The sequence below is a fragment of the Pteropus alecto genome, unplaced genomic scaffold, assembly GCF_000325575.1.
Source record: "Pteropus alecto unplaced genomic scaffold, ASM32557v1 scaffold7, whole genome shotgun sequence".
Taxonomy (NCBI): Eukaryota; Metazoa; Chordata; class Mammalia; order Chiroptera; family Pteropodidae; genus Pteropus; species Pteropus alecto.
The window spans coordinates 47,276,749-47,296,548 of NW_006494614.1; the positions used below are offsets into that span (position 1 = coordinate 47,276,749).

Sequence of the window (19,800 nt, forward strand, 5' to 3'; positions counted from 1 at the left end):
AGAAGTACTGAGTTTGATCAGTTTAGAGAGGAAAGTTTAGCTACCAAGGGAATCAGAATCCGCACTGGGTCAAAGATTAGTACAAGGTAGTTTAGGTTAAATCAGGGTGCACAGGACTATTAACATGAGGGCTGGGAGCCAAAGTTGAGCCTGCTGGACCTGACAGCATGAATATCTGCTCTGAAACGTTTGTCCACTCACATAGCCTTTAGCCTCTAGAGAACATAATCTTTCTTTGACGATCATTATTGAAAGCTGATTGCAGTTGTTGTCAAAGGTATGACAAATTTCCAGTTCTGCTTTACTTGTCCATTTGCAATATGCTTTGCTGACCCTCTCTAGCAACTCACAAAAATTGGCAGTGATAGAGACCAGACTTTATGGATTAGGATGACCCCAGAGTTGCATAAGTTTATTAGTGCTTCAGGTTGTTTTCTGGCAAACATAAGATTCTGAAGCGAAGGACCATCTTAATGAAAGTGTTTTTAATACAACAGATTTTATAATGATAAGTTTGACTCAGATATAACCTGTGCCTCATGAATACAAAGTGTGACATAAAGAGCCTATGGTTAGAACTCAGCAAACTTAGATTCTGATCCCTGGGCTCAACCTTAGGCCACTTAACCTCTCACTTACCTTACAATGTAAATGAAGCAGATGGGCTGGTCCTTTCAAAGGTGCCATTCAGCTCTAACATGAATCCCATGATTCTAAGAATTAGTTGATGGTATGATTGGGAGGAGGCATGGAAGAAACCTCCATTTCTTAGACTTAAGAGCTTTTAGACTTGACTTTTAAGCTTTTCAGACTTTAAAATGGCAGACCTCAGCTGTGTCCAGTGTTTAGATTATATCATATCTATTTTGGAAAAGAACTGGCATGGTTTACATATGGAGATGGAAAAGTACTTAGGTTGTTCTTGCAACCAAAGGCCCATAATCAGGTTTTTATACTTTTCCTTAGAGGTATATATTGCATTGACTCACTGTAAGAAACAATATTATTGTTCATATTAAATATTCTTTAAATAGCTTTTCCACATCTTTGAAAGAGTTGTATTTTCTTCTAGGAAGGCAGATTTTGTTTTGGACGTGGTGGTGCCCTTTTTTTGAGCTCTTAATCTAGTTCTTTTTATGTCAGCGGAACCTTAGTGTTTAAAAATGAATTTAAATGTTGATAAATACTCCTACAGATTTTTGAATACATAAGCCAAACTGTAAATTTAAGTCTTTTATGCATATGTGCATTCTTAATTTCTTATTTTTTGAGTTCCTCTAGACTAGTTTTCTTTGTAGTCAAATTCATTGTAATCCCATCACGAAAGTGTTGATCTTTTAGTAACCTTTATTGAAGCATTGTATTAATCCACATTCCCTCACGGTAACAGACGGTTTGTATCAAACATATCATGCAGCTTAGCTCAAGCCCCATATGGAACTAATAAGCCACGCAATAAGTGGCCTTGTGTAGATGAATATAGTTTGGAAGGGTGTATGTGTGTGTGTCTGTGTGTGTGTGTGTGTACATGTATGTGTGTTGTCTAAACTGAATTTCTTCTGCCAAAATCTAAATGACAAAATGATTCTTGAACCCCCAGAGTCTTTCTTGGCCTGGAAAAATTATGTGTTTATAAAATAAAAATAAAATTGAGCACTTTGATATTAAATTAGGCCTCTTAGCTCAAAAGGAGGATGCTCACTGAGTATAAGAACTCAGCATTTATTCTTCAAAAGTACAATCATACTTTATTTTTAAATATGATCTCCACAGTTGCAGGCAGTCTTACCTAGTCAATGGAGCACCATTTATCTAGCTGAACTCACAGATTTTAACTACAGGAGCTCTAACATCATAGTTGATCTTATATGGTGAAACTCACAGTGAATGTATAGTGATTTGGGGTAAAACCAACATGGGCTTTGGAAAAATACTGCGTTTTCATACGTAAATATGAAAACAAAAAGAAGATAGTTCATGTAATTAACATGGCTATAGTTTTTTGGTTTTTTTTTTTTGCTGTTTAGCTGTATTCTTGTTTTCTTTTTTCTTTTTTTTTTTTTTTGCAGTTTAGCTGTATTCTTGTTTTCTTTTTTTTTTTCTTTTTCTTTTCTTTTTTCTTTTTTTTTTTTTTTTTTTTTTTTTTTTTTTTTTTTTTTTTTTTTTTTTTTTTTTTTTTTTTTTTTTTACGCTTGTACCAGTATCTGTAAAGCCAGATCTTTCTGATTAATATAGGAATTTTCTTTTGCTGGTAAACAATAGCATTTGTTCATTTTTCCAGGGAAGCCACTGAACATTACTTCTCCCCATTTCCCATCTAATTTATCATCTGTGTCATTTTCACTTAGTACCCTACTATAGAGTTGTACAAAAATTTAATTGCTCCCCTGGAGTTCTAAGCCAATCAGAGTAAAGCTGAAATTCAAGCTAATTGAAACCAAAATGCCACTTAAAAACTGCTTAGACTCTTTGGGTGGTAGTGCAGTAGGAAGTTGTTACAAAAGGTGTTTATTTCAGAGTCTAATTTGAGGCAGTTAGACCCAAAGCAATATTTTTTTTGCCTGGGTTTCTTGGCATTTGCCTTCCCCAATCAGAAGTGAGAGCACAAAGCTGCGTTTAGGGAAGTGTGGTATTAAAAGAGTTGGTGAGGGCAGGTTTTGATGGAATGTGCAGTAAGATTTCGTAAAGAAAGGAATACTTCAGTCTTTTAACTTATCCTTCACAGTTGCTTCTGGAGATGTTTATCTCATTCATTCTCCTAACTGAAAACCCTGTAGTTGATTCTTACAGCCAACCAGGAAGATAAAGTCTCAACTCTTGAGCTTAGTGCTCTAGGCTTTCAACAGTTTTCATGAATACCCTCTAAAAGTCAGGCTTCATGAGTTTCCATTCTTAATAAAAATTCTAATTGAACTCTTAAAACAATCTTATGAGACAAATATTGTTGGTCCTGTTTTATAGACAATACACAGATTGGTTATGTAACTTGCTCAAGTTTACACACAATAAATGGTGAGAACAGACTATGAGTCCAAGTCTGTCATTCCAAAGACAGAACTGATTCATAGTGCCTAGCCTAGTGGACACTAAATTTTTTTGAATGAATGCCTAGGAACTTATGTAGGAACTTAGTAAATATAATTCTTTCTCCCTTTTCTTTATCCTTGTCTTTCCTCCTTGACGTTGTTCTTTCTTTCCTTCCTATTTTTACTAACATCTTAGTAGGGAGTTAACGTGTTAAAGAATTGCTTAATGAATTTTAGATTTATTCCTCTCCTGAAGTATTTACATTTTAATAGTGGGTCAGCCCTACCTTACATAGTATAGTATAAAAAAACCCATCCTACCTTTTCTATTTTTATACAATTCCCCCGAGGTGTCCAGAGAGATATCTTCTGTAGACTCTTCCATCAAAGCTACCCCTCAAGGGAATATGTAAAGATTGGACTTGTAGCCAAGTTTGACTCTGACATCAGAAGTGGGCAAAACCAGAAATGGGGTTGAATGGGCTAATAATGTTTCTTCCGTGCTCACATTGTGAATGTGCACTACCTTAACCATATTTTTATATCAAAATCCCAAGATGCATGGTTCAAACCTGTAATTTTTAGAGCATTTAAAATGGAGTCATAGGAATTTGAAAGGCCCTTAGAGATGATATAGTCCAGGGAAGTTTAAACTGCAAGATGGGAATGCCTGCATGGGCTCTGACTCCACCACCACTTCCTACAATTAGAGTAGACCCCTATTTGTTTTGTATTTTCGACTTATACATAATATTTCATCTGAACAAAGGATTTCAGGGCTACCAAAAAAAAAAGTTTTAAAATTGTATTCGTAGCCTAAGCAGGGAAGGGGCTTGCTCATGGCCATACGGCAGAGCTAGGTCTATCCCCCAGGTCTCCTGACCACCGACATCATGTTATCAGTTTTCCATCTCATTATTTAATTATTTTAAAGATATTACATGTATATAGGTTTATTGCTGCCTCTCTGGAGTTTTTTCAGTCAGAAGCTTAGTAAATTAGTAAAAAAAAAAAAAAAAAAATTTAAAAATGCGAACAGTGTACTTAAGATTTTTTCCCTTCAATTTAAACTCTTTTTTTTCCTTCTCTGGTTCTCATTCTAAGTTAAGTGATAAGCCATTATTGAGCACTAGTTTTATGCCTAGCCTAGTGATAGATGCTGTAATAATGACAATGTAGAGAGAATATGTATGTATTTTAATGATAATAGGATAGTTTATCAAGCACTTACTATGTCCCAGATATTGTTTTGGGTACTCTGTATACTTTTATCTTATTTAAATGGAAGATAACATCTCCATTTACAGTCAAGGAAACTGAAACCCTAAAGGAGTGAAGTGACTTACCCAAAGTCAAGCAACTAGTAAGGACAGCACTAATATTCAAACTGAGATCTTTTGTATCTAGGCTCATTCTAATATGCCATGATGCCTCTCAGTCCCCCACGCCATAGTGCATTAATTAAAATTATTAAATATTTATGAAGTACCTATTCATTTAGTTAAGGCTTTTCAAAGACAGTAAATAGAAAGGTAGTGTAGGATTAGGAGAGAGGAGTAAAATTTCCCCTTATCCTGGAATATCAGAGAGAGCTTCCTACAAGAAATGGAACTTGTGTTGGTTCTTTGAGAAAGAGTAGACTATAACCAGATGTAGGATGCCTAGAGAGAGACTTGGAGACAAGAAAGATGGCTCTCTGCCAGAGTGGTACTATGTAAAAGGCTGTAAGGAAGATTGTTTGCCAATATTGAATAGCTGTTATATATAGGGAACTTAATAATAAACAAATTGGATATACTCATTTATGTCCACTCCCTAATGAAATGTTACTGATAAAGATAAAATAAAATTTGTAAACTCACAAGCATGAAAAGAATAGAAGAAACAAGAGCAGGTGATAGAGTTGACAGAATTTTAGAAAATCACAAGCAAATAAATGAGTGTTAAACTGAGTTGGCAGAATAAAGTGAAACCTAAAGTCTTCAAGAAGCAATGTAATGCAAGACATAGAATTCTAGATGTACTTAGAATTTGGAAGTACCAAGTACCTCGTAGAATGTAGGGGTAAGGAATAGGTCTAAAAAATAGGAGGATTAGTTGAAAGTCTGTAAAAAGAAAAATAAGACTCTTCATCATTTTTCCCACCCTGAATAGCCAAGCAGCTACCTCTGCACATCGCCAGTGGGATACTGGAGGTTTACTTTCTGAAAAAAATTGAACCCAATAAGCTCTGAACTCTCAACTGCCCAGTGTAATGGGGCAAGAAGGAAGATACCTTACTGAAAATAAGGGGATTCAGTAAAAATCCAACACACTAAGACTGAATTCCCCAACTGCTTTTTTCTACTTAACTTCCCAAATGGGATCCAGATTATACTTCTAAGCAGAAAACTGGAGGACTCCCTCTGGAAAAAAATAGTTCCTGCAATGATAGCTATTGGGACTGACATGTCCTCTACAGAAGGAGCTAGGCTTCTATCTACTCATTCTAAAAAATTCCCCAGCGCAAAGACTATCTGATCAACTTTTTAAAGTCTTATTTGAAAAGATGAACTGACAACTAAAGATGACTAGACATTAAAGGAAAGCCTCTAATATATACATTTTTAAAGTCTAAAATGAAAAAAAAAGAAACCCAGAAGTAACAGAAAATGAAGGATGAGACAAAATCATGATCATGATCATCATCATCATCATGCAATAACATAATCAGAATTAAGGGATAAAGTTTTCATATTGAAAAAGTTCATTAAGTGACCAACACAATCAATGAAAAAGGATCCAAATAAGGCTTATCACTGTGAAATTTCAGAAAAGTGGGGTTCAAGAATAAAATCCTAAAAACTTTCAGAAAAGAAACAGCTCACATACAAAGGATCAGGAATTGGAACATTATCAGATTTCTCAATTGCCATATGCAAAACAAAATGACAGTGAAACAACACTTTAAGAAATTCAAAAGGAAAAATATTCTCAGCCTTGACTTCTATACCCAGGCAAGCTATCATTCAGATGTGAAGATGGAATAAAGGTATTTTTAAATATTCAAGATGTCAAAAAAGATACCTCCTATTCTCTTCCGAGAGAGCTATTATGTGGTCCACCAAGATGAGGCAGTAAATCAAGAAAGAAGTCATGAGATCTAGGAAAAAACAACTTCAACACAGAAAAGAAGTAAACAAAATGTCCAGGATGATGGTGAAGGAAATTTCTAGGAAGATAACAATGAGGCAGGCCTAGAGAGTAGCCAGTTCAGATTGGAGCAGAGAGAGGGATACTTCAGGAAATATATCTTCAAGGGGGGAAATGGACTTGATAGGTTATCTGGTATATTTAATCAAATTGAGAAAGATTTTAAGGTTTTGTCCTAGTTGGAGGAGGACCTAGTGATAGGTACACAGGTACTCAACAAGTAGTACTATCAACAAGATAGGTATTCAACAAGTGGGAAAAAAATGTCAATTAGCGCTTCAAGAAAAACAAACAAAAACTGATGACCGGAGAGCTTTCTATGCCACTGTATTGGACACAATGAATTCCTCTAGGAGTCCACATTGGCTAGAGCAGTTTAGGCTTTTCTTTTAGTCACAACGGCATACGGCAAAGAAGAGAAATACTTCCTGCCATCAGTTCTTTTTATTTCTGGGGACACCTTTTCCAAAAGCCACATAGCAGGCTTTCTTTTACATATTATTAGCCAGGAGAGAATCAGTGTCATTCCTAAAACAATCAATGGGTAGGAGAAGAGAGAAACCTCTTTGATTGGCTTAGGAATATTGAGATCCTCTCTTTGGAGTATGGGTAGAGGTCCAAGCTGACAGAATGATACGGTTACTGTAAGAATGTGGATATACTCACCTTTATAAGCAAAGAAGTGGAAATATTTGGGTAGACAGCCAAGAGTGATAGCCACAAGCAGTATTAGAACAAACTTCTCAGAGAGAGGAGCGATTCTTTTACAAATGAACAAATAGCCGAAGAGGTAGAATCAGAATAAGAGGAGAATTCTAGGGATTTCAAATTCTATTTGCATGTATCTAGACTCAGTTTTAAGAAATAGTGTGTTATATGGCTCAGTGGTAAACAGTATTTTAGTAGATATAATAAGGTAAACACTAAATATTGATTTAACAAAAAACATGAATATCTTAAGAGGATGAGGAGGAGAAGTATATTTGGGAGGACAGAGAGTTAAATCCTCATATCCCTTAATAGAAAGTAGGTAGTGTATGAGTGAAGGGATAAAATGTTTGTGTAAGAGAAGAGTAATATAAGAGAGTTAACTTCTCATTTTTAATAGTTGGAACATGGTAGATGATGTCTAAAAGTAGGAGGCAGAGAATAACACATTAATATAAGCATTTTAGAAATATGAAGGTAAAAAAGAAACAGCTACAAGTGGTTGTAACTGAAGAGCAAAGAGCTGTTGCTTTTTCATTGTAAGACTTAACAGTAGTTTAGACTTATTAAACAGTACATGTACTTTATTTTATTAAAAAGTGACATGGTAGAAAGAATACAGAGTTGTTATTGCGAGGTTCCAGCCTTGGCTTTGTCCCTTATTAGTTCTGTGACCTGGGCAGGACACTTGCTTTATCGAGTCTTAGTTTTTTCATTTGTGAAAGGAAAGAGGTTGGAAAAGATGATCTCCAGGATTTCTTTAAGCTATAATATCCTAAGATTCTATGATAAAAAAAAAAATAATAGTAATAGTACTGAGCAGCAAATGAAGAGTTAAGACCTGGGTAGAGGCTTGAAATGCCCACATTTTCCTTTTTTGGTTGAAATCAAACTTGCAGACAAATTTTCATTGTGGTCTCTGAAAAGAATTCAACACCCACCTTCCATTGTGGAGCCTCCGACAGCCAACTGACTATGTACTGGCTCAGGGACACATAGCTTAGTGTTATTTCAGTAAGGTTTTTTTTTTCTATTTAATATTTTTCAGTATGAATCACAGGTGAAATTTCCATGCCATGTGTAAACAATTTCACTTTTTTATTGAAACAATGAATTCAGGAATGTCGTATTGGGATATCAGCCATTTTGCTTTTATCAGTGTATGGGAAAAATGCTTTTATATTAACATAAGAAATGATGTCATTCAATATAGAGTAGATCTTATAATTCAAGGTCAGCAAATCTCAGGAGGTGATTTAGGTCACCAAGCTAGCTTTGAGGGGGAAAAATAGAGAATATTTTCCCTTTGTCTTCTCAAGTGTTTTTACCAATTTTCCTCTCACTTTGGGGTAGATGGTGGAATAGTATGGTTGTGAAAAGGAGGCTCTGGCTAATAATATCTTTGCCATTGAAACATATGGTCTTGGAGAATTTACTTCCCCTCTCTGGGCTTCAGTTTCCCCATCTGCAAAAGGAAAGGATCGGCTTAAATAATATTCAAGATGCCTCCTTACTTTATGTGAGTATTCGAGAGATCTGATTAGGTTTGGGGATTTTTCTTAAAAAGCTCATTGTAGTGAGAGTGAACTTCTCTGTTAAGTGTCACTCACTCATACTTAAGTGAAAAGTCAACTGAGTACTAGATAGAAACAAAAGAAAACTTTAATTTTTTTGTGTTGGTAGCGGTTTTATTTTTTAAGAGAGGAAAATATTTAAAAGTTTGACTTAGTCGCTTTTAAATTTAGGTGCTAGAAAAGTAAAACAGCAAATCCGGTGACCCTTCATATTTGTACACCAGTATACAGTTTACAGAGTACCTTATTCATGTATATTATATCATTTAAAAAACACATTTCTACAGGGCTATGTTATACACATGCTATGTATTTGATATTATGAGTGTGAGCATGTGTGTGACTATGCACATGTACCTACCTCAGATCTCTATTATGGTCAGTTAAAGAAGCAAATACTATCCAGAGACAGACTGAAAAGAGGCAAGGAACAAACAGGTGAAAACCATTTAGCAAGTTACCCAAGGAACTTAGAAGGATACTGAATTTTAGAAAATCAGCCTCTAGCAGAAATCAGTAAAACTAAGAGCAGATCTAGTCCCCAGGCCATAATTTCCTTATACTCCCTCTACAGCTCTGTTCTCTGGTTCTGGACAAAGAAGGAAGTTAGAGATACAAGAAAAATATAGAGCACACCCCCTGTCAAAAGTGGCTTGCTATTTATTTGTTTAATAAACATTGACTGAGCACTAGCACTATGTGAGACACTGTTAGGAATCAGTAAATACAACATGACCCTTACCCTTGATTATACAAAGGGAAGGGTCAGTGAAAGAAGGGCTGAATGTGCTTGGAGTATGGAATACTAGCCTTCAGTATCTAAAATCAAGTATTGGTTTTATGGTATATGTCCCTGGAATTGATGTTAGCAGATCCTACAGGTGTCTTTTAAATATCCAAATTCCACAGTCTTTCTTAGTCTTCTCCAACTTAGGAGGCAAGAAAGCAGAACATGAAGAGGCTGCCTTTGAATACCATCCCAAAAAGTGTGGTTTGATGACATTGGGATCATACATTCACATTTCCTCTATTAGAGTTCAAAAATAAAACAAAACAAAACAAACAAAAAAAAAAACGTTTAGTGGATCATGTTTTTGAAGCACTGCCGAGCACTTGCCAGAATTTATTTTAATTCTACTTTTCTACCTTTACAGCTAAGATATCAACATGGACTTGGGACTCCAGACTTGAGGCAAACCCTTCCCAACCTGAAAAACTTTATGGAGCATGGACTACTGGTCAGGTGGTGAGTACCTTTATTTCTGCTACTCAGAAACTGTAATGTGAATAATAATCCTGAGAAACTTTCCTGACTTTCACATTGCTTCACAGCTCCCCTCTAGATTTTCTTTTAAGATATCGGAAGAAAAGGAAAAGCAGCCATCGTACTTTCGTAGGTCTAAACACCAGTCTGGCTAGTCTGGCTAAGGAGCACTCTCGAGAGGGGATAGGGTTTGAGGGGATATTGGCTGGGCAAGCAATCCTTGAGTACATTGCTAAGGCAGAAACCGAAGGGCAGCCAGTGTGATTTATAAAAGGGAAAAATGGAATCCCTAAGACTTTTTTAAAGAACAAGCGAAGGATATAACTATTGAATGAGCATGAGGATCAGTGGCTTTGAAAGTTAAAGGAAGAAAGCAGACAAGGCATAGGTCAAGTTGTCATGACCTAGTCTTGAGAACAGGAGGCATATACTACCAGAATGTTTCTTGTATTTAATGTCAATGCCTATTGTACCACGAGGGCAAGCTGCTGTTTAAAAGTACTTTGTCAGGATAGACATGACCCTTTTAAAAAGAGAAGAGGAGAGGGAAAGTGTGATGCAAAGAAAACATTAGATTGATTCACTTAACTTAAGTAAATAGAAAGCTGTTGACTCTAGCCATGTAGTAATTCTTGAAGTTTGAATCCTTGAATGATGGGCAGTAACTTACAAAATCATGTGAATGGAAATCAAGCCTTCAGAAAGTTACGCTTCATCTTAAAAAACTAGAAAAGGAAGAACAAATGAAGCCTAAAGTCAGCAGGAGGAAAGAAATAATCAAAATTAGAGCAGAAATCAATGAAATTGAAAACAAACAAACAAAAAACAATAGAAAGAATAAATGCAACAAAGAGCTGGTTTTCTGAAAAGGTTAATAAAATTGACAAACCCCTGGCTAGACTCACTAAAGAAAAAAAAAAAGGACACAAATAAACAAAATCAGGGATGAAAGAGGGGAAGTTATGACAGACACCACAGAAATACAAAGGATCATACAAGAATACTATGAAAAAGTATATGATACCAAATTTAATAACCTAGAAGAAATGGACCAGTACTTAGAAAAATACAGCCTTCCTAGACTGAATCAAGAAGAACTGGAAAATCTAAATAGACCTATCTGCAGTATGGAAATTGAAACAATCATCAAAAAAACTACCAAAAAGTAAAAGTCCAGGACCAGATGGCTTCACCAGTGAATTCTACCAAACATTCAAAGAAGATTTAATACCTGTTCTCCTCAAACTCTTCCAGAAAGTTAGACAACTGGGAGCAGCATAGTTTCTTCTAAAGAACACTGGTTTTTGATCCCAGGCCTTTGTCTAACCTGCTGTGTGAACTTAAAGTCCAGCCTTTCTGAAACATAATTTCCTCATCCATAAACCCTGCCCTGCTCATCTCACTAGTTTGTGGTGAGATTGAAATGCGATGTTAGACAGAGAAACTATTTTTGGGGATGAAGGTACAAAATTGATTTCATTTTCTTCTGTGCCATGAGGTTGGTCTTGAAGATAATAAGAAAACAACATATATGATTGACCTTTACTTTGACCTTTTTTTTATTCTTGTCTCATATGGTCTTCAAAATGCAAGTTCCAGATGTTTGATTTTAGATAGGACTCTTGTTAAACAAATACACAAATGTTTAAAGAAGTCTAGTCAGACTATCAAAATGATTATAAAAGCTTAGTGGTGATATGGACCTCTATGCCCTGAGGAATGAGGCATACAAATTGAGTTTTAATTAAAAAAATAAAGAAGATGAAGAAGGAAGAGGTGGACAAAGAGGAAGCAAGCAGACATTTATTTAGCATCATCTCTGCATAAAATCTGAAGGGTAACAAGAGGTATGAGATTCAAGCCCTACCTTCAAGGGATTTGCGATCTAGATGGAAACAAGTAGATAATTCATGAAAAGTTTTATAACCGAAGTGGTAAATAACCTAAAAATAGTTTTAAAAAGAGGCAACCTACAACACTACTTGATTAATCCCTAAATCCCAGTGTCATTTATTGAAGAGTCTGTCCTTTGTCTGCTGTTTGATAATGCCACCTCTTTCACTTACCAGGTTCACATAAATAGATGAATCTGTTTCCAGGCTCCCTGTTCCGCTTCATTGTTTTGTCTATTCATAGGCTAGTCCCACATTTTTAATTGTTACAAGATGTAATTTCTTTAAGTCTTGTTGAGGTTTGAGGATGCCCAATAGATAGCTTCCCTCTTCTCCTTGACATTTGGAACAATTTGAGAGAGAAGATACAAGGGATAGACTAATAGAAATCAAAATGTCAGTTTTATTATTAATAAAGCCACTTGGATAATGTGGCTTTAGATCTATAACAAGAAAGGATTGCAAAGACCTTCTTTCTCAAAATTAAATTTACCTTCACAATCACAGTGCGAACTGGGGAACCCTAGGTTTTACCCACAGAGGCAAGCCCTTAACTACACTGCAAAGAGCAGTCACGTGACTCCTGCAGGAACCCAGATGGGGCCAAGCCTAAAAATACTCAGGTTTTATTTTTCTCTCTAAATTCACCAATCAGAAAAGATGCTCTTCTTCTAAGAGCAAGTGAGAGAGAGGATGGAGAGAGGCCAAGAGTGCGACTCCTAAATCAGGTTCCTTCACAGCAAGGGAAAAGAAATGTACCCAGACTTTCTTGGTATCTGGCAGGATGAAGTTCCTACTTATGGTTCTTTTACAAAATCCTTTGGCTTTTCTTGACTTATGAATTATATTTGACTGATTTGACAGCTTTATGACATTGAGTCTTAACAATGAACATGGTATTTCTTTATATGTTTTCTTTGTTTTTTTAACATAACCGAGTAAAGTTTTTAAATTTTCTTCTTAAAAGTCTTACAAATCTTTTTATTAAATACTTAGTCCTAGGTAGCTTACCATTTGGTTGCTGTTATAAATTTTTTATTACAACATCTAACTTTTTTGTGGCTATTATACATGAACACCACTGATTTTTGTATTTTGAGAGTGTATCCAGCAACATTGCTAACATTAAGTGTAATAGTTTGCCTTAGATTCTCTTGGATTTTCTGTGTATACACTCTTTGTGTGTGTGTGTGTGTGTGTGTGTGTGTGTGTGTGAATAATGATGTTGTTTCTTCCTTTCTGTTTTTACAACTTTTATTATTTTTTCTTGTCTTATGTTTTATTATATCTTTGTCTTATTCCTGACTTTAAAGAGAATGCTTCTGACTTTTCACCATTAAATATTATATCTGTTGCAAGTTTAAATAGATATTCTATTTAGCAAAAGGAAGTTTCTTTCTATTCCCAGGTTACTAAGAGTTGTTTTTAATCATGAATGTGTGGATTTGAATTTTATCAAATGCTTTTTCTGCAGCTATTAAGATAATACTATATTTGCTCTCCTTTACTGTATTAATGTGCTAATAAATATCAATACATTTTCTAATGTTAAATCATCTTTTCTTCCTGGGATAAACTCTACTTAGTCATGATGTATTATTTTCTCCTGAATTATTAGATTTGATTTGCTAATGTTTTAAGAGTATCTACATCTGTGAACAGAGATGAGACTAACCTGTAATTTTTCTTTCTCATATAATCCTTTTGTGATTTTGGTTACAAGGTTATAACAGCCTCATAAAATAAACTGAGGACCTTTCCCTCCTTTTCTATTCTCTGGAATAGTTTATTTATGATAGGAATTATCAATATGTTGAAGGTCTAATAAAAGTTAGCACAAACCTAGTATTTTTTCTTTGTTGAGGGGTAAAGTATAGATTTTTAACTACTGATTTTATTGTTACAATATTTATAGGTCTATTTACGTTGTTTTTTCAGTTCCTCATTAACTCACTCCAGTGCGATTTCCATTTCTATCACTGTACTGAAATTCCTTTTTTCTAGGTAGGTACCTGTTGGACTCTTATGTTGCCAAACTCAAAGGTCACTTTTCTGTCCTTATTCTGTTCTACATCTAAGTGGCATTTGGCCTTGCTGGCCATCCCCACCTTCTTGAAACATTCTTTCTTGGCTTCCACACTACTTTCCTCCTATGGATTTTCTCCTTTCAGCTGCTCTTTCTCCGTCTGTTTTTCATATACCTCCTTTACTTGATCATTAAATATGGAGTTCTCTGTGGTCCCATCTCAGGTTCTTTTCTCTTTTCTCTCTCTGCTCTCTTCTCATATGAGCTCATCCATTCCCTTAGTTTTGAAAAACATCTATATGTTTATGGTTCTCAAAGTTATATTTTCAGCGTAAACCTCTCCTGCAGACTCTATTTAGTCAAAAACCTATTTGACACCTCCCCTTGGAATATCACAGGCATCTCAGCCTCAGCATAGCTAACTGTCCTTCTATCAGTCTCTTCCTCTCCGCAAATGGACCTGTCTACCCAGTTGCTCAAATCGGGAGATCATCCTTGATTCCCTTCTTTTCTTCACTCTTACTAGATCCAATCTAATTCATCAGCAAACTCTGTCATCTTTACCCACAAAATATAGATCAAATCTGAACATTTCCTACCATCTCCACTACCTGCACCCCAGTCTAAGCCACCACCTTCTCTTACCCAGACACTGCATTAGTCTAATTTATCTCCCTGGTATCACTTTTTTCTCACTTTTGTTCATTCTCCACAGTAGCCAGAGCGACCTTTTAAAATGTTAGCTCCATCTTAGTCACTCCTGATCTTCAGTGGTAGAATAAAATCCAAGCTCTTTTTCATGGTCTCCTCCCTGGCCCCTGCTTCTTCTCCTGCATCTGACACTGCTCTCCCCCTACTCTCATGTACGAACACAATGCTGGCCTCCTCTTAGTTACGTGAACAAGTTCTTTCCTGACTCAGGGTCATCACATTCATTGTTCAGTCTAGAATGTGCTTCCCCTCTTCCTTCTCTCCTACCATGATCCTCACTCCAGCCCCTCATACAGAGGAAACAATTTTAGAAAAGGCACAATAGCTGTATTGACAAAGAATAGACCACCTTGGTTAGAGTGCAAACTTACTTTAGGAACAGAAAGAATCTAGATTTTGTCGTACTTAGAGCTTATAGAATTTAGGAACCCTTTTCAAAAAAAAAAAAAAGAATACCAAACTGTAAATACAAAATTGGGGGGGGGGGGGGAAGTATTTAAAATGAGAAACAAAATCACAGCAAATTAGTGGAACTTTAGAGATTGGATCCCTTTTTTTTTTTTTTTTTTTTTTTTTTTTTTTTTTTTTTTTTTTTTTTTTTTTTTTGCACTCTCTTAGACAGTTTACCCAATATGCTTACGTAGAAATCCTTCCTGATTGCAACCTGACTGCCCTTCCCTTCTTAGAACACTATAATCTCTAGCAACTCCCCTATCTAAGTTACCAAGAAATTAAATGACTTTCCAAGAATGATTGACCCATGAACCTCTAGCAATAAAACTAGAATCTAAGTCTCTGATGTAATGAACCCGTTAAGCCACAAATTCACACACTTATGTAGTACCCGCCTGTGCCAACTGTGCCAACCAGGCATATTGACACTGAATGGATAATATGGTACCACTTTATGGTGCTCTAATTTAAAGTGGGCTACTGAGGTAGATGCAAAGTACCACAAAAGTGAACGCTACATCGTGATTCCAAGTAAAGACCACTGCAGGAAGCCAGGCTGGAAGTTACAAATCTAAACAAAGTTAGAACAAGCCCTTTTAGCCTTTGAGGAAATCTGAGAATTTCCGAGAGCAGCCATGGGCTGAGGAGTTACCTCCCAGGCCTGTGCTCCTTAGGGCAGAGGGTAAAACAACTCATGCTCCTAAGGGAGCCTCTTACATCTTTTGTAAAAGAAAACACTGCGATTTTTGGTGTGGTTGTTACCATTCACAGACTGGTCCCTGTGGAAGCAGATTGCTGCATATTCTTTTGGTATTGAGGATTTCAAATTGGCTGAGGATCAGTGCAGTCACTGAATTCCTCCTTATGGTAAGCTTCAAAGTTATGTGACAGTTTGTTTTGGTTTTTAAAGAAAAGACAATGTGATTAAAATTCCTTTAATGAAGTGATTTTTTTCTTTCATGTTACAGAATTCAAAAGCATCTACCTGATTAATCCTACAACTAATCCCTCTTCCTCATGAACACAGTTAGGTGGGGCACAGTCCTCAGTGCTTCATGCCAGCTCTCCAAAAGAAGTCCCCGTTTTCTCATACTAGGATTGCTAACCCCGTTGTAACCGCCAAGGAACACAATTTGTAAAAGCAGAATTTTAGCCGAGAGATTGTATTCTTGGATATTTTGGTTAAAAGCCACTGGCATGCCTCTTAAACATCCCATTTTTCTTTCTTCGACTACTAAGTACAAGTGGTCCAGTATTCAAATTGACATGCACATGCACAGCTGATGCTATGGTCAAAGAAGAATGTACACACAAGCTGCTGCTTGATGGCTGCCAGTAAGATGATAAGTGTAGAACTAAGTTAAAGAGATTCTGTGCTGTGGTTGCTGTGAACAGGCCATGTGATGGGGCCCTGGCATCCAGGTCTTGGGACAACGCCTCAATTATGTCTCTCCACTGCTCTCTCACCCTGTCTCAACAGATGTACCACACTCATTTCCGACCTCACTTCTTTTCTCAGACAAGCTCCCAAAACCTTGAATAGCCTGCCCTTGCCTCTGCCACATCCAAATGTTCTCTCACTTCAAGATCCAGCTCATGTCCTACCTCATATATTCACTCATTCAACAGGCACAGTGACAAATACAGAGATAAACATGTATTTCCTTAGTAGCTTAGGTTCACTTCTCTCACCAGGTCTTACCCACTCGGCTTTTGAGCAGCTTGAGGCTGGGTACTATGTCTTACTCATCCTGGGGTCCCATCCCTGGCATTAGAGAAGGAGGAATATGCTCCTTGAACTCGCATTCAAGGAGCTTATAGTCTAATTGAGACAACAGAATAGGAACAAACTATGTAATAGAAGACAGGAAGTATGAAGAACTATAAGAAAGGTAGACGAGTTATGAAGAACTATAAGAAATGAACATTCAGAGGAATGTTCTAAATAACTCGCCTACCTTTCTTATAGTTCTTCATTCGGAGGAATGTTCTAAATAATGTCCTGGTGCGAGTGGTGTGGGTGAGAATTGGATAAGCCTTTACTATGGAGATAGCATTTGAGTGGACCTGGAGCACAAGAAGGATTTGGACATGTGAAGATTGGGCTGTAGGACAGTGTGTGTAAAGGAAACAGTTGCCCAGTCGTAAGGAGTATCTTAAGACTATGGGTTTGAATGCCAACTCTACCACTTACTGTCTCTGTGACCTTAGGCAAGTTTAAGCTGTCAGTTTAAATTCATGTATAAAATGAGATAATAGTGCCAACCTAATAGAGTTTAATCATAAATATTAAATATGTAAATACATAGCATACTGCTGGCACATAGTAGTACTCAATACACAGTAGCTATTATGATTATGTAATGGACAAATGAATCATAGTTATCTGTTCTAAGAATTAAATCCATTCTTTGTTATATAGATATTTCGTTTTTTTCTTTAAAATCTAGTCATCTCCTTACACGTGGATACAGACTATGGTTCTTGGTTACATTTTTAAATAATGGCTCATGCCATTTAATAGTACAAAATATTCACCATCTCCCTCTCACTTTCCCCACATCTTTTTAAAACGCTTCTGCAGCCTGAGAGATAAGTACCCTATGAATCTGTTTGCCTTTTTTGGGTACCTACCTTCTTAGGTAACTCTCACCTGTAGTTAAAAATGATAATAATAAAAGTCTCTTATTTGCAAAATTTTCCATGTTTTTATTTTAGCTTTGCAACAACTCTGTGAGGGAGGCAGGGCAAAGACAATGATCACTATTTACATATCAGAAAACCGAGACTTAGAAATGTGGGGTGACTTGTCAAGATCACATAATAATAAGTGAAGGAACTGGGACCAGAAACCACATTATCTGACTCCTAGTCCCATCTTCTTGTTACATACCTTGCTACCTACCCCTTATTAGTAAGAGATCATTCAACATCTGTTGCCTTCGACAGGGAAATCGAAGTCAGATCCAGAGTACTAGAAAATACACTGCAAAATCAAGGCAGCAGTTCTGGTGAAAACATTCCTGATTGCGTATCCTACCCCATTTACCTCAGAGAGGTAGGAAACTAAGAGTCAGAAACTGTGTGAAGAATTTAAGAAATTTAAGACCAAAAGAAATAAAATGGTTATGTTTCAAACTCCATTTGTTAAGAAACAGGGAAACTAAAGGAAGCACATGGGTGGGCCTAAAACATATGTTTGCTCTCGTGTTTGTCTTCTGTTCATTTCAGGTTTTTGTTTTTGTTTTTGTTTTTTCAGAATAAGACAATAAAAACAGGATTTCAAAGCCATCTGTCCTGTTTTATACATGGAGATTTTTTATTCTAAGCTTAATTTTTCCTAACTATAAAGCTTAAACTGTCTAACAGCAGGGGAGTGTGTTACAGCAGATGGAGCACTGGATCAGGGAATCTGAAAGTGTAGACTCCAACTTCAGCTCTGTCATTTAAGTTTCATAAATCATTTTGAGTGTCTGTTTTTTAAATGGAGTTAATAGCACCAGCCCTATTTCCCGAGCATCGTCGTATGAAGCAAATGAGATTATGTCTGTCCAGGTGGTTTATAAACTAAAAAAGACAATACAAAGTATTATTTAGTATTATTTATTAATTTAACAATTCATTAAGTGTCTCCTCTGCATATAGCACTATTCAAGGGATGAAGGAAGATTCAAAAGTGTAAGATTTGCCCTGCCTTTGCCTAATTGACAGTTGTTTAGTTTACAATCTAAATGAGTAGATAAGGCAAATTAAATATTTCGAAGGATGCAAGTTGCAAAAAGATTCCTATGCATTGTTCACTCTTGCTGTCATGTGGGACTTAGACCCTGAGACCCACCTTCAGTGGACAGTCTGTTACAGTGATGGAGAACAATTTTGGACTGACTTATTTAATGTTTTAGGACGAAGGGTGCCATTTTTATAGAGACTGCATCAATTTCAGTGAGCTTGGTGAGAACAGAACACTTAAGGATAAGTATACTTGGCTGTTCTGCAGCTTGCTGGAATATACCCGCAGATTCCATCTAGCATTTGTTTAATGATATGACTTTGGGAGAAGCAACTCGTGGCTTTATGTAGGGTCATCTAACTTAAAATCTCTAGATAGTGCTTCTGCTGACCTAGTCTTCATTCCTTTTTATAAATAAGATCAAACTCAAAAGGTTTTTTAAATAAAGAAGTAAGTTAGTAAGAGCTTTGGCATATTTTAAGAAAATGTGGGTTTTTCCCCCCCAGTAAACTGAGGATGATGAAAACCTAGAGCAAGTGAGCCAGTCTACAGAGGCTAACTATACAATAGTTTTGCTTTTAAGCCAAACCATTCACCTTTGACAATGAGGCAGTATACAGCATTAACATTTTTTTAAAGCCTCACTTTTTAAAAAGCAAATCTATCCTCTTTCCTTCTCTCTCATATGTTTATGCTGAATTCAGAACTAATTTCTGGCAGGTGACCGCTGAGGGACTTAAAAAACTTGTTGTCTAGCTGATGTTGGTTTTTAAATTTAGATCAAATGACACTGTCTTTGAAGTCTCAAGAGTACTACTTTAGGTAGCTGTATCAGATAGGATTGCTTTTCAGAGTACTTCTTGCAGACTGGAATCCTTAATAGGAGAGTGAAGCCTGGTCAAAAATAAATGAAAAAGAAAGTTTTATTGGAGTTACTTATTCTAAGATAGTTATTTTAGAAGGAACCTTGACAAGTCATCTCACTGCCTCTAGACAGGAACACACAAGGCATATGGGTATCTGTAGTATTTTAAAAGACCTTGGGGGACTAGGCTTCTTCCATAACTCATTTCAGAGTTTAAACACCCTCACTTCAGGAAATTCTTCCCTAAATTTAACTTACAGGCCCCCTCCTGCGGTTAACACCCACTTCCGCTTTTTTTCTGTCTTAGTCAGGATGAAGAACAGCTGGCCAACATTCTTTGTACGCTAACCCTCCATCAG

At 36.3% G+C, this 19,800-nt stretch overlaps 1 protein-coding gene across 2 annotated transcripts in view; it reads left to right on the forward strand.

Moving 5' to 3' along the window:
* Positions 1-19,800, forward strand: part of UVRAG (UV radiation resistance associated) — a 253,876-nt gene that overhangs the window by 219,680 nt on the left and 14,396 nt on the right. For both annotated transcript variants that reach the window (XM_006926633.3, XM_025042682.1), the window contains one exon: positions 9,655-9,746. In XM_006926633.3, the coding sequence (XP_006926695.1) occupies positions 9,655-9,746 (92 nt within the window). The remainder of the gene's footprint in view (positions 1-9,654; positions 9,747-19,800) is intronic.